Raw genomic sequence first — 16,331 nt, 5'->3', positions numbered from 1 at the left:
CGCAATGTTGGGAAACATTGCTACTTATGGAAAGGATTCATCGTAGTTTGTGATCTTTCCGAACTAAGTTTTGAAGATTAGTGCTTCCCTTTGAAATTTCCTTCGCCCTCCGAAAGTTCAGATTAGGATTGCTGTAGCCTGTGCATATATATATATATATATATGGTACGTAGTATATGTGATATTTTTATTATTATTAACATGGCGGTATTCATAGGCTCCTTTGTAGTTAAGTTAAATTTCATAATGTCAGTGTAAGTTAGCACAGGGTTATTCCTGAGTTGATCACAGCTTCAAAGGCATCATGGGCTAAATAAAGAATCAAAAAGGGTTCTTTTCCCTTCAAGAAAGTGACCTTTTCCGTTAATAGTTTCAATATGTTCCTCCTGGAGCATTGGCAATAATTTTGAAACTGAAAACATGATTTAATTAATACAAGGGCCATTTGGCTTTGATTATTTCGTTCCCTTTTTCTAGTTTACAGAGCCGATTGTGGATACGGTGAAATTTAGAGATTTGTTTGATTTATGTATAGTTGAGTTCTGTGATAATATGAATCAATGTATGTAGTGATATGTATTAGTATTTGCTCTCTTAGTTTATGTGGGATGTAGCATGAATGTGTGTAATTTAGTACGTAGATAGTAGTAGTAATATGTGAGTGAAAGTATGATTTATTTATTTACGGACAGTGTATTGTTGTGTAATTATTCATCTCTTTTGGTCCTCAAAGCCAATTCATAGTAATTCCGTACCGTCATTAGGTAGTATACAACTTATAGTTAAACGATAACAGAGTACAAAGCGTGTTTAGTAGTGCAAAGTTTGTTTTCGTACTACCAACGCCATCTTGTGTTTGGCTAAGAACTACTCGCCGCTAGTGTTTTGTAACTCCGAGGCTTAAGGATCTAGTCAACTCGAAAATTACCATTCTTTTGTAATTATTGATGCATAAATATTAGTTCTGGTCTATATGAATAAATATGTAGACGAATTACATAATAAATTAGCTTCTCTGAAAACCACAATACTTTATACAATCCGGTAATTGAATTATTAATAAAATTAAACTTCGCGTTTATCCTTAAACTGACGTTTGTCTATATGGCATTATTCTGTCGTCGGACTGTAGTTTCAATTCTCTCTCTTCATTGCTTTCTGTGGACGATCACATTGTTGTCATTTTCAAAATATAATTGTATTTAGTTAAGAGAATAGTGAATGATATTGAATTCTCATTGAATATTAAAAATTATATGAAGCCGTGAAGTGAAATATGCTGTAGTTTGTACTGAAAGAATTTAGTATTAGTTGATACTAATTCTCGGGTATTGATCATTGTACTGTAGTAGCTTGTTGATTTTAATATATATAATAAGACTGCTTTGAACAGTCTAGGGCAGAATGATGGAATAGGGTGTCTATAAGGAAGTTTATGAAATAAATGACAATAAATATAAATGAATAAAGATAGTGATAATATATATTGTAGTGAGTGTGAATAAATAATAGGACACCCGTGCATATATGTGCCCACCCGTGCACTGAGCATTATGTCAGCAGTTTGTGTGGGGATAGTGCGTCGTGTGAAAATGATGGATTGTATTTTCATTTCGTGGCTCGACATTTAAAAGTAACCGTATATTCTAACTGCTTATCCGGTCTTACAATGCGAATAGTGGTCATGTAGCAAATGATTACGGATAGTTTCAAAGTAATCACAGAAGAGAATAGCTGTTTGTAGAATTGGTATAGTTTAAATATATGCGTTCGGTCTACATTTGCGATGCTACTCTGCAACTTTGATTTTTTTTCTTTTCCACGTAACCTGATTAAGGCAAGTTCATTAATGTTCGCAGAGGTGACGAAGTGGATGGGAGTGAACAATATAGTAAATTTATTACAGTAGCATCTCGTATTACTGTACGAGAGCGTCCAAAATCCCAATGTCCATGAATTCACTTCTTTTATTTCTAGTATATAGTGTTTAAAATTAGTTGATGCCTCAAGGTTAGCGCCTTTGCGTACTGGTAACGACTTTGTAAGAATTTTTCAAACAAGTTACTAGTACATATTTTTTATTTTGTTTAATTTTTTTTAAATTTTGGCTAATCCCTGTTGGATTGCTTTGTATTTATTGACTTTGTTTTAGTTTTTTGTACTTTACTCGTAATTCTTCTCGGTTTCTGAGGGGTCGGATATTTTTTTATTTTAAAAATTTCAAAATTTTGAGCAATGAAGTTCTTATTTACAAGACACACACCTGCTTCTTGGCAACAAGGCTTCCCCAGTAGGCTACACATTTAGTAGGCTACTTCTTTTCGGCATAAAAAAGTATATTTTGCTGTGGATTGTTATATGTCTAAATTCGACCATTTATCTTAGTAGTTTTAATGTCCCAGCTTATTCTTTCACCCGCCGCTATCTTTCTCCTCTAGCTATCCTTTTATTTTATCTTCTCTAAGTTTTTTTTTTTTAATTTTTCAACCTTCCCCCTGAGTTTGAACTTGACAAATATCAATTATTTAACATATATCATTCAAACCTGAATTTCGAGCTGAGATATTTGTTGATGTCGAATATCAAGGGACCGTTTCCCATCACAATTTGATCCACCGCAATAGCAAGCGATAGTTCAGTATGCGATTAAATTTTTGCTTTCTTTTCTTTTATCATTATCCGCTTGAAATTCTCTGTTGTGCCTACAGTCATTTCTACTTTTGTTTCCATTGGTTACCATAGAGGTGAATATTGTCGTAGATGTTTGGGCTCAAAAGTATTACTAACATCTTTGTTTTAGATTCACTTATATCTACATTTTCTGCGTTAACGTGTCTGCCTTGCACATTAAATGTCCACTTTTTGAAACAAAATGTTTGAGAATATGAATTTTATCATTATGAACAGTTAATTAGTTGAATTTGTGATATACTCGGATTTTTCTTATAGAAGTATTGCAAACTGAAAATTTATTTGTCGGGGCTATTAAGTTGAAAGATTAAATGATTATTGAGTATATGTATGTTGAGATATAAATACGTGTGGAATATAAATATGATATTAAAGTAAAATGTATAATATTTAATTGAGTAAATAAAAATGTGTAAATGGTCTTGGTACCTACCCGGAACGGTCGTTGGTTGCCATAGTTTCGAAATATCCGACGAATATAAAATGTGAATTTTAAAATACTGCCGCATGGTAGATATTCTCTTTAATCTTTGTAATATTATTAAGTAACTTATGTAACTACTAATATCGTCTGTAATTATACCAATTGCATGTGCCATGAAACTTAGGCAGGTCATTGTAATCCTAATTTATCAGCAAATCTACCCTGAAGTTAAACCTGAAAACCTTCTGTACCATTACATTTCGATTTTATCCATTATATACGAATCTTCAAACCTGAATAGTGTTCCACCTCAGTAATCGTGCTCTTGATACAAAAGAGAAATCCCTTTGGAGCTAGAAAATTCTCGTTTTTTCAATACATTGTACGAATATAACTATAAATGTGTGTACCCTGTGATACAAGGCGATAGTGATTTAAAGCTAGTCGACGAAAAAGATAATAACTGAAATGACCCGATAAGTGACGTAGTCACCGTGGTATTTGTAACAAAATTTTGTTCTCTTAATCCAGAAAATGAAAAAATGTATAGATAAATACGTCTACAGACTGAATATGTGTTGTTTACAATCTGTAAATATGATATCATGTGTGTACATTTAAATAAAGTAAAGTACATGGACACCAAAAGGGTTCTTTGCTAATATGTGTGACATGACAGATCGTCGGAAAGTAGGAAAAAGGACTAGTTGCATTATTCTTCCTTTTAATTTTTTTATGAGATACGACTCAATTTCTAACCATCATTTTAAGATTTTTTTCTATCATATGAAATATTGTAAAAGGTAACTAGATTTTTAAAAATAAAATGTACATTTTATTTTATAAAAAATTAAATTAATTATTTTTTCTTTTCTATCTGTCTGCTAATATCAAATATACATACAGGTATAGTTACATTGATGTAGTCCGATATTATATGTGGAATGATACATTTATATGTATAGGCCCTACTTATTTGCATGTTCTTAACATTTTGTGTTTAATTTCTCAATATATGTAATAAATGTTCACTAACTGTAGTTAGATGATGGTTTCTTTTAAATTGCTTTACCTATATCAATACATTGTCCTGTATGTGTATGTGTGTGCGTGAATGAATGACAAATTTAGTTTTAAGTGGTAGCATTTAATATTGATTTATTACGATAGTATTTATAATATGTGTATAATAGTATATTATATATGGATATTGGTGCATGACTGAAGTCATGAAAGATAACTAACCCTAAATTATTCTAAGTCGGCTCTGGGAGGAAAGTCAATACAAGAGGATAAGCTTTAATAACGACAGTCTTTTCAGGAATCCCGAAAACTTCTATTTGTGGAAAATATGTAAATCACTTTGATTTCTTTTCTTTCCTTGGCGGATTCAGATGTGTGTTCGATCTCCACTATGGAAATTCAGATACTGGATAAAGATTATTTAACGTTTGAAAATAACAATCAAACTATGAAATTAAAACTTCTCGTCACCTGGGCTGGGGTAGGGCAACTACCACTTGTGCAGTTACCTGGATCCACTTCGGGGTAGTATGAGGGAACATGTGTCTCTTCAGGATCATTTCCGAATTGATCCGCAAGTAATAACATTCGGGTATGAATGACCTTTTCAATAACTATTCTAGGTTCTTTACCATATTTCCATCATTATCCTTCATCTCTAGTTCCTTCTTTTCTTCTTTTCCTCTTCCTCTTTTCCTTCTTTCCCCCTATCTTCTTCTTCTTTCTCACTCTTCCTTTTCCTATTTCTAATTAAACTGAAGAGGGGTCGGGACTGGGAGTTGTCGCTATAGACACGATCATTAAATTAGTCTGATGTTTCTCTTCAGAAGTCCGATATAAAGAAACCAGTAACAAAACATACGTACAAAAATAAAATACGAAAATTTATTTTAATTTAGTGACGAACTTATCAAATTAGAAGATCAAGTAAGCTAGCCACAACTAGGAGAAGAGTAACCACTCTTCTCCATTCCCACGCACGATGCACTTTTTGCTTCAGTCTGTCTATCTGTGTGCGACCTGGTGACCAGACGAGTGGACCGAGAGTTAGCAAATTTGGGTACCTTGGTCGAGGCCCCAGACAAGACGAAGCACTTTTTTTTTAAAAAAATTCGAACCAGGGAGGCTCATGAAGAGGAGCGTTTACCAGAACATGTAAAAGTAGTAGAAAATACCCGACATTAATGTCGAATTCATAGTTTTCACGGTCGCTGAGATCAATGATGAAACTTCAATCGCATTCATCTCATTTGGCTGCGGTCCCGAGGTCACCCGGAGGGATACCGTGACGTAAAAATATTCCAAAATGGCTGATATTAGAGTCAAATTCATAGTTTTCGCGGTCGCTGAGATCAATGGTGACACTTCCATTAGCGATGACTTACAAATTCAGCTACCATTGTATGCGGGCTGGGGCTCACCTGCAGGAGGTAATCGAGACATGTAAAAATAATCGAAAATGACCGATATTAGTGTCAAATACATAGTTTTCTGGGTCGCTGAGCTCAATGGTGAAATTCAAGATAGCCTTTACTTTGAAATTTAGCCCCCATGAGCTAAGGAATGGGGGACAAAATAAAGGGGTCATTGAGACACATAAAATAATCCAATATGACCTATATTAGTGTCAAATCCATAGTTTTCGCGGTCGCTGAGATGAATGGTGATACTTCGATAAGCGTTGACTTCCAAATACAGCTCCCATCGGCTGGAGACCAGAGGCGTTTAAAAAAATAAAAAGTTAACCAGAGGGTATCAAGGAACGCTTACCGGGATATGTAAAAGTAGTAGAAAATGACCGATATATATTCTTTTCGTTGTTCAGTTTGTTTACATAGACCCATGGAAAGAATGGGCATATTCAGCTAGTTTGTAAATTTTTTTGAATGTTTGAAATTAAAAACCCTTCTTTCCTCTATTGTAAAAAGCAGACAGTAAGTTCATTGAGCACTTGCTACTTGTCATGGAGCATTTGCTGAACGAGAAGAGGAAAGTTTTATTTATACCAAAACAAAGAGCAGATGCTCTATACTCAGCTTGCTCATGAGCAAATGCTCAGAAGCAAGTGCTTGTTTTTATTTACATGACCCAATGTTCCCCTTCTTTATTAAGAACTTATAGACGGAGATTCTCGATTTTTCTAACCAGCAGAAAAAATAATCACGGATTAAATGTCCAAGAAGAAATAAACTCTGCAATATAAATGCAATTTCGTATAATTACTAATATACAGAAGAGAAAAGAACGGAGAACATTATACAGCGTAATTCTTTTAAAACTCACGGGTTTCATTTGGATCTAGAATTTGTAACTGTGGTCCGATTTTCATGCGGTTTGTGGCAAATGATCAAGTAAGGATGGGAGATTTATGGGACTATGTTTACTGGTTTAATTTCATCCGGAGTAATATCGGCCACGCCTCAAGAAAAACAGCAAATATTCGCCAGCGTACCTTGCAATTGGAATGAGGTTTTGGATTTTTGAAGCGAAATTGCAGAATACAAATTAAGTGTTAGTGCGAATACAAATTGAGTGTTAGCGGTAACACCCAAAAATCCCATTTTGAATAGCTACAGCAGATTTCTTGCGACAAACGACGGAGAGATTTCTTGGGCGGCCTAAGGAGTCGATAAATGGCATTTTCCACAAGAGCTGCCTACAGGGTCCGATGCTTCCCTGTCTCACTTAGAAGCGATCCTGTTTCTTCTAATTTATTCACTAACGACCATAGGTATATTATGTTACTATCTGGGGCAGAACGTGAGACAAATTCGTTTCTAAATTACCTTCGCGAAGCAACAACAGATTCCGTTTCCCAAAAACTTTTAACGATAAACTCATGTTGCTCCAAAGAGTACACTATTCTCACTGTGTCCTAATTATACTCGCACAGTAGCACAGAATTGTACAGCGCAATTTCCAATACAACGGCTGAGTTTCCTATTTCTTATTCTTATTGACCTTGGCGAGATTTCCATGTACGAATAAAACTCAAATCTTCACACCGCACCGCACTTGATTCCAATTGTAAGGTACACTGGCGAATATTTGCTGTTTTTCTTGAGACGTGGCCGATATTACCCCGGATGAATTTAAACCCGTAAACATGGTTCCATAAATCTCCCATTTTTCCTTATGAATTACCACAAACCGCATGAAAATCGGACTTCTGTTAGAAATTCTAGACCCAAATGAAATCCGTGAGTTTTAAAAAAATCACCATGTATTAAAAATGGATAGAAAATTATATTGTAGTAATAAAAGAACAGAAAATTGTATTAGGAATACAAAAATTGATAGAATAAGAATATTAAATGAAAACAACTCAATCGTATTTGAACCGACATTCCACTTCTAAGCAGTAATTTCTTCCTTTTCACATAAACACGTATTTCAATAACACATACTCGTCGACAACAATGAAAGTCATAACTTCAAAATAACCTTTAAAATATAGACACAAAATAGTTACCATGAAACCCATTCTTTCATAGAAGATTATTAACTTTCAATCCATGATAAAAGATTGAAATCATCAATACAATTACAGTCACCAGCATAGGTACCTGGACTCCTTGATAGCTATAACTCCATTAGTTTTACCCAACACATTTGCCAGTCACGAACGCCTGGACAGATGCAACCTAAATTACATGTAACAATTCTCGACGACGAAGGTTTTAGGGTTGATCTCGTAGCCTAGCGTTCTGCTTTGGAAGGAGAAAAGATGGTAGACAAAATTGTATCAAGATGTGGAGGAATTGAAGTTACGTTTCGAGATATTTTAATTCAAAATATGGTTTGCAAACGTATGTCTAATCTATCTAGTAGTTTAATTTATTAGTCTTACACGATAGACTTATGATATAATACGAAACTATCAACCAGTAGACCCGGGCTCGAATCCCGTCGTGTCAAATAATTTTCTCAGCAAATTTTATTGCATAGGTAATTGTTAGTTTAATTCTATTATTGCTTTCTTCTCCTCCTCCTCCTTCTTCTTCTTCTTCTTCTTCTTCTTCTTCTTCTTATTATTATTATTATTATTATTATTATTATTATTATTATTATTATTATTATTATTATTATTATTATTATTATCAGCATTGTCATTCCAATCCACGTTCTTTCACGGATTCGGTTTGTTTCACGTAAGTCATTGCGACGTAAAATTTATTGTAACTTGTGCGAAAATACGTTTACATGGTATACGTTGCAGGAGCTGTAACGGCTAAATACTCGCTACACATTCAAGTCACATCTTGCAGTAAACAAAATTTTGTGTGAAGCAGGAAATCATTTTACACAGAAGTCGAAGCAGTGGTGAAGGCAGAAGGAGACACGAAGAGAGCTTCTCATGAAGGAAAATATAACTTTTTATTGTTATACAGGGTGTTAAGGAACTATACCGACAAACTGTAAGGGGTGATTCCTCACACTAAAATAAGGGGAAAAGTTCATACAGACCTATGTCGAAAAGTGCATAGTTTCAGAGCTGGGGCTGTTGAAAATTGCACAAAAACCAAATTTCAAGAGGTCGTATTTTGAATTCCAGAAACTGTGGATGGTGGTCCTCATCAGCGTAAAGGGAGCCATGTATACACAGTCAAAAAGTGCATATTTCGTCAATTTTCAACAGGTGTACAGGGCATTCGATACAGGGTGTAATTCTCACATATGCTCTCAATAGAGTTTTCAGATATACCCTGATTTCAAGGAGGGTCCAAAGTAGGCAGGAGGTAGGCCTTGGCAACAATGGACATCCAATGCTTCAGAGGGAAGTCGGAAGTATTAGGAACCGACAGCTTTATGTTTTTTTTTGTGTGTGTGTGTTCGGAATAACGTGTGATGCGATGTATTTCGTCACGGTATATTTCACGTTTTCTTCATTTATAAACATGAGTGAAAACTGCAGAATGCGTTCTCCTGAGTACGAGAAACCATGCTGCTGACGATCCTTAACACTTTCGACATCGCTCCAAAGGATTCAATGTTTACTGCTATCAAGGCTTATCGTTTGCGTACTTCGGACCAATCATAAAGTCAGAGCATATCTCAAAATTCGGTTGAAGGCATGTCTGGGAATTTCACCCTGTATGGAATACTCTATACACCCGTTGAACATTAATGAAATATGAATTTTTAGATTGCGTATGCGTAACTTCCTTTATGCTAATAAAGACCATCATCCACAGTTTCTCGAATTGGAAATAGTGCCTCTTGAAATTTGGCTTTTTCGCAATTTTGGACAGCCCTAACTCCAAAACTATACACTTTCTCCACTGGTCCATATGAACATTTCCTTTTATTTTGAAGTAAGGAATCATCTCTTATAGTTTGTCGGTTTAGTTCATTAACACCCTGTATAGTCTTTGAATATACAGTAGAAACATTTAAAAATAAATTTTATTCCTTCAAGTATACAGAAAATTTAAAAACAAACTATGGTTGTTAGTTAAGATAGAAATAAAAATGTTTTCAAAAAAATAATATATATATATATATATATATATATATATATATATATATATATATATATATATATATATATATATATATATATATATACATGCAGGGGCAGATCCAGGATATGATCAAGAGAGGGGTTAAACCATATTTTACCGTTTTATCCAGTGTAAAGCAGGATGGGAGCCCATTTTGTCCAGTGTATACCTGAGCGTCCCCTTGGATCCGCCACTGTATATATATATATATGTTGCCGTCTATTATTATTCTGTGTTTTGTAAGCTCTAAAATAAGTCAATGTGATTAATGAAAGTAACTTTTCAATGATGAATTCTGAAATCGAACAAAATTTCTATTCCAAAGTAACTAAATGTAATTACCTACATTCTGTCATTCAAACTGCAGGAAAACATACTTGTCAGCTCAGGGATGCGGGAGAATGCACCCTCTCAATTCAAAATATAACAGCTTTCGTGTTATTTTTGCGAGACGAGGCGGCATTTCTGTCAACATAGTATAAGATTAGTAATCTGTTCTAGGTTTACTGTTAGTCCAAAAATACCTGACAGTCCTTAGTATAACATGAATTAAATAATGTTCTGTGTTGACCTGAGTTAAAAAAAAGAAATCTATCGTATTCCAAGCATGGTATAACATCTGTGAATTTCCAATCGTCTCAACTGCATGAAAAAATGAAATGAAATCTTTGTTTTACGTCCCACGGTTATGCCGGTTAGGCTAAATGAGACGGTGATTATGAGAAATGAATGAAATGGAGGAATGGAGAAAGTGGGAGGAAACGGTAGAACCCCGAGAAAACGCACGAGCACGGTGTTTGTCCACCACAAAGTCCACACGGCGCGAGCTGTCAACTGCATGAAGTTGATATGGCTCAATAATGAAAGAATACATTCTTACATTCTCCGTAAGTTTACATTACGTTTCTTCAGTGAAAATGTATTTAGAAGCAAATTGTTATAGAACATAGCATTGTTTTGTTGAAGTTCAGAGACAAAAACTCTGATTATGGTTTGAAGTTAGTGAGAAAGAAGAAGAAGATCGGTCACTTGAACAATCCACAACACTTAAAAGTTTATCAGTTTTTTTTTGTTTTTTTTTTAACTTCATTTTTAGTGCCAGGTACGCGCACGTGCCAGTCAAGTTCTGCGGATCAGTGCCGAGTAAATTGCAGACGACTATCTTGTACCCAACATACTACGAGCCACAAAACGGAAATAACTTGAATAAAAGATCAAGAGAACATGAACAAATATGTTGGACGCAATTGAAAAAATCGCGATTGATGTTATAACATAAGCCTTGCGCGAGGCAGCGGTGTGAGGAGACCCGTATCCAAAGGGGGGGGCTAGGCCCCCTAAATTTTTACTGTCCCCCTAAAATTTTCACGCTAGGCTTGCAAATGAACTATACTATAGTGATGAACTATAATATGGTTGGATCGGACTCCCCTAATTTCTACCGCCTTCCCTATATTTTAGGGTCTGGCTATTGGCCTAGGCGTTGGTATTGTTATTGACTCATGTCACGTTGTTCCGATAGAAGAAACAATGCAACTCCTTCAACTAAATTTAGCCTTCAACACTTTCTAGCTACTTTCATGAAGCGTATCGTGAGACACAATAGATTAAAGCAATTTAGATGTTCCACTGGAAACCCCAATTTTGCTGAAGTTGGTGCTTTCCCGTTGCATGGCCATACGCATTAAAACACTGGAGAACGTGGACAGTTTGCTTTCGGAAATACATGGCAATCGACCATAAATTTAATCAAGTTTCGTATCTTCTTTCACCACAAATTTCTTTATATACGCTGCTCTTGTGTATGGGTTAATTAACTAAACCGACGCATCTTGAAAAATACGGCACAAGAAAACAGCTGATTCTCTTGGCTTCCCTTCCCACCAGGTGTCCGACATGTATTACTTACCTGAAGATATTTACTAAACTCAATGGGCCTTATGCAAAGTCGTTTTGACGAATGATTAGCGCCATACTAAGGAGTTTGACTAACGCATGATTATCAGAAGTGTTTTTGGAAGCCCTGATTAGCACGTTATACTTGACTAAGTTAATCACATGTGACCAATTAATTTAGAGCAGAGGATACTCTGGTTTAGCCATATAATTATGAGAGTACACAGGCAATTAATTACCTGTCTTTCTTTCTTTTCTTTCACCTCATCGGGTGAATTAACTATGAAGCAGCTATTAGCCCGAGTACACTACAATAGCAGAACTGTTTCTTAAAGTGAACCGTGAGAGATGAGTGGAAAATTTCCGGTTTTCTGAGGGATACATACAAGTGATCAATAAATTATCTCCCCTTTAACCTTCTTACGTCCCTCGGGTCCATTTTGACCCAAAACGATTTTCCAACTTGATTATCTTGGACACTATATGAGCTTTGATCATCATACTTCTTGACTTTTAGTTATTTTACCAAATGTGTGTTTTGTAAAAAATTCAAATCAAAATTCGATCCTGTTACGTCACAGTAGAAAAAGCAACACATAAGTTCCTCGGGTCCATTTAGACCCATTAGTTCAATGAATATTTAAGTAACTGAAACATTCTTATTTAATTGATTTCTGATGATAATACTTCCACAAAACAATGCCAAATTGTCATTATTATTATTATTATTATTATTATTATTATTATTATTATTATTATTATTATTATTATTATTATTATTATTATTATTATTATTATTATTAGTTATTGGACTGTCCGAAAATTATTTAGTTTCTTCCAGTATAATGTGCTGGCAAAGCTGTTTAGTTTGTTCATATACCTTGTACTGGTAACATTGTATAAATTAATTCTGGATTAGTTTTTACTCGTAGCATGCTTTGTTTCTTCGTTTGGCAGTAGTTTGTCTATTTTGGTGTCTAAAATGAGTGCTTTGACACCAGAAGAAATTCAAAATTTGCTGGATTTATCTGACAATGAAGAAGTGACATCTGAAACGGAGGACCAATTATCAGTGCAGGATTATTTGTCTTCGTCTTCTCTGTCTGATGAAGAATCCGTAAGTAGTGGTACATGACATGTACAGGTGCTTCGATTTGATGATCACCAGACACGACCTCAAAGACGTGAAACAGTCCAATTAGCAGCAATTCGTGAACTGTGGGCAAGTGGGTTGAAAATCTACAAAAGATGTACAATCCAGATGTGCTCGTAACAGTTGATGAGCAACTCGTAGGATTTCAAGGAAATTGTCCTTTTCGAGTATATATGCCAAGTAAACCTGTGAAATACGGCATAAAGTATCGGGTATTATGCGACAACAATACAAGTTATGTGTATAACATTCAACCTTACACAGGAAAATCTCAAAGTGACCCTGAACGTAATCAAGCCATGCAAGTAGTATTAGATCTTTCTGTTGGTCTAAAAGGCCACAACATCACATGTGACAACTTTTTACATCCTATGAACTGGCACAGTCGCTTCTAAAAAAGAATACCACGCTGCTCGGAACAATGAGAAAAAATAAGTCATCCATTCCACCAACGCTAGTAGATGTCAAAGGCCGAGCTCAGTACGATTCGAAGTTTGCTTTCACCACAGATACAACCCTTGTATCTTATATTCCGAAAAAGAACAGATGTGTAGTTCTGCAGAGCGCAATGCACAATGACAGTAAAATTAGTGAATTTGAGAAGAAGAAACCACAAATGATTCTTGACTACAATGCAACAAAAGGACACTAGATAAAATGGTATCCACTTACACGACGAAACGAAAGACAAACAGATGGTCTATAGTTGTATTCTGCAATATTTTGGACATTTCCGCTTATAATGCTTACGTCCTCTTTACAAAGGCGTTTCCAAACTGGCAAAAACAGAATCCGAGGAAGAGGCGGATTTTTCTGGAGAATCTTGGAAAAGCTCTGATTGAAAACTACACCAAACAAAGGAAAAATATGCCAAGAACAAGTGCAGCCAAAGAAATCGTACACTCGCTCCGTGGAGAGAGACAGGCCGAGTGTGTGCATCCAATGACGAGTAGCCCTGATGTGCCGAGGAAAAGAGGCAGATACCATATGTGCAAGGGAACAGACAACAAGAGTACAATCAAATGCAGTTTGTGTAACAAATTTATCTGTAAAAGACATTCCACTCAGATTTGTGAGCAATATCAGAAGCAGTAAGATGTTCAGATGTAAGCAGTCACATGTTTGAAGTAACGTAAAAAACGGTTTTGTAGTGATCAGTTACATGGATTTTGTTCTCAGAGGTTTTCAATAAAAGTTAACAGGAATGTATGGCCTAACCTAAATAGAACCAGCTTGTAGCAGCATGTGTATATATAGCACATGAAGGAAAACAAAAGGTGCCTAAGGGCTGGTTATATATATATTATTATATATATATATTTTTTGTGTGTGTGTGTGTGAGAGAGAGAGATGTTTCAGTGTTCTGATATATGGTTGCCTCTGGCATTTTAAATTTCGGGAAATAATAAAACAATTGTAAAACTATTTCTAAATATTTGAGGACGAAAAGTGATATCTCATGTATTTCAAACATATTGGAGTACATGTTCCCAGCCAGAAATACCCATGTAAAGAGGTTTGGCATTTAGTGTTGATTTCAGAACATTTTTCCCTGGGGAAATTTCAGTGCACAGAGGGGGGAAACGTGTAAAAAATCGTGTTTTATAGAAATTTCTGCCAAAATCTCAAGCGCTCGGCGGTGAATTTCGTTGCTCCGGGGAGGTTTTCCTCAGGGCCAGCCCCTGAAATCATCACTGTTGGCCCAACTTTTGTGATATATGACACAAACCAGTCACAACACACAACACAACCTGTCACTGCGTGTGCAAATGCGGTGTAAACTATAAATTGCAACATTAAAAAATGAATGGGTCCATTTTGACCCAGAGGAACTTATGTGTAGGTAAAAATTGAGGGACGTACAAGGGTTAATTAGAACATAATCCTTCTATTGTCGCCATAGGCGGAACTAGGAATTGCCTGCTTGGGGGCAGTGGGGGGTAGACCTTTTGATCGGTCTCGGAGGTCTTACTAGGTGGCTATCTTATAGGTGACATTTTTATTTTTCGTCAAAATGTTGGGGGGCAATGTCCCCTATGCTCCCCATAACCCCGCCCAGGATTGTCGCTAATATTGACTTCTACTTATTCTCTCCCTAAATATATTCCCCACAAATGAATACGTTAATTATAGCTTGATTTCGTAACTATTTATAAGTTATTGTGATGTCAAACCACAAAGAAAACATTTCGAATTTCGTATATTTTCATTTTTACGAACTACGCGTGCGCACATCTAGATTTCCGTATTTGCCACATTTAGTTTTCTCACTCGATGTATTGAGGTTGTATTAATTAATCATACCCAAGTCAACTTATTAGCTGAACTCCAAGGAGACTGTGAAAACCAAAAAGTACAGCTTCCTTAATACAGAGCTAATACGACACTAACTAATCGCGTAACTAAACTTTGATTAACAAATTCTCTCTCAATAGCACCAAATAACTTTTATGTTTAGCCTATCCTGAAGCTCCTCGTAATCATATAACCATGTAATACATGATTTATAAAATATTCAGAGAGAGGAAAATTCTTTCAAAAAACTTTCAATACTTCCTGCTAGTCTATTGGCTAACGCGTGTGCCTTTTGTGCACGTGGTTACGAGTTTGATTGCGAATTGGGAAGCACAAAATATTAATTACAAGATTCTTCACTTTCATTACTTATCTTTTCTTTAGCCTAAGGGACATAATCGTGAGACGTAAACTAAAACGTTTCAGAACATAAAACTAAACTAAAATTAAATTAAATTAAAACATTAATTTTAACTTCAAAACTTCCTAGCAGGTATATTGTGTCAGAAAATGTAGATAAAGACTAGAGGAATTTTCGCAGAAAAGCTAACTTAAAACGCATGTAATCTGAAGTTTGACAAAAATAAAGTTTCCAGAAAAACCCATTATAAATTTTGTTATATATTGAAATTTACCAAAGAAAATTTGTGATATATTCTTTTTTTTATCGTTTCAGGTGCGGCACTATAAGTGTAGATCCATCGTGTCACCTAGAGAGAAATCTTGCTTTACCTTATCCTGACTGTTGTGACAAGCCTGTTTGTCCATCTGCTTCTCGTCAGATTCCCGCAGGACCAGGACCAGAGCAATACCCAGCACAGCAGCCGAGTAACAACCTATATGGACCAGGACCAGAGCAATACCCAGCACAGCAGCCGAGTAACAACCTATATGGACCAGACTACAGCAATTCCATTCCAGACAGTAGTAATTATCCGCAACCAATCCATAGCATGGAAGGAATGCTTAGAGGACAAAATCCTGTATATTATGGAGCACAACAAGACGCTGCAGATGAACTGTTTGAAGATTTCTTTTACTAAACCAATTCTTTTGATTCTGAACAATTCCATATTATGAGGCCAGAATCCTGTAAAATATTAATATGTTCTTCGGTTTGAGTATTGATTTCTTCTCGTTTCTTTTGATGAAATTACATATTCTTACCTTATTTTATTTAAATCCAAGCCAATAAAGAAACTATTTGAAATTTTAAATAAATATTAATTCGTATTTGAAACAAAAAATGAGCGTTTAATATGATTTATTAACTATACCTACATATTTTATTTTATTTCATTTTCTTTTATTTGTTTTTTAATTGTAACAATTGTCACAATTTTGT

At 35.3% G+C, this 16,331-nt stretch overlaps 1 protein-coding gene across 1 annotated transcript in view; it reads left to right on the top strand.

Annotated features, from left to right (window-relative positions):
* LOC145662684 (uncharacterized) overlaps positions 1-16,241 on the top strand; it is a 276,284-nt gene extending 260,043 nt beyond the window's left edge. Inside the window, exon 4 of the mRNA XM_081728510.1 lies at positions 15,663-16,241. Within this exon, the coding sequence (XP_081584636.1) occupies positions 15,663-16,029 (367 nt within the window). The 3' untranslated portion in view covers positions 16,030-16,241. The remainder of the gene's footprint in view (positions 1-15,662) is intronic.
* Positions 16,242-16,331: the final 90 nt, after the last annotated feature.

Source organism: Thermobia domestica, chromosome 10 (genome assembly GCF_964235325.1).
Source record: "Thermobia domestica chromosome 10, izTheDome1.hap1.1, whole genome shotgun sequence".
In the NCBI taxonomy this organism is placed as follows: Eukaryota; Metazoa; Arthropoda; class Insecta; order Zygentoma; family Lepismatidae; genus Thermobia; species Thermobia domestica.
The sequence above is the reverse complement of the archived record's forward strand: the minus strand, read 5'-3'. Positions and strand labels throughout refer to the sequence as shown.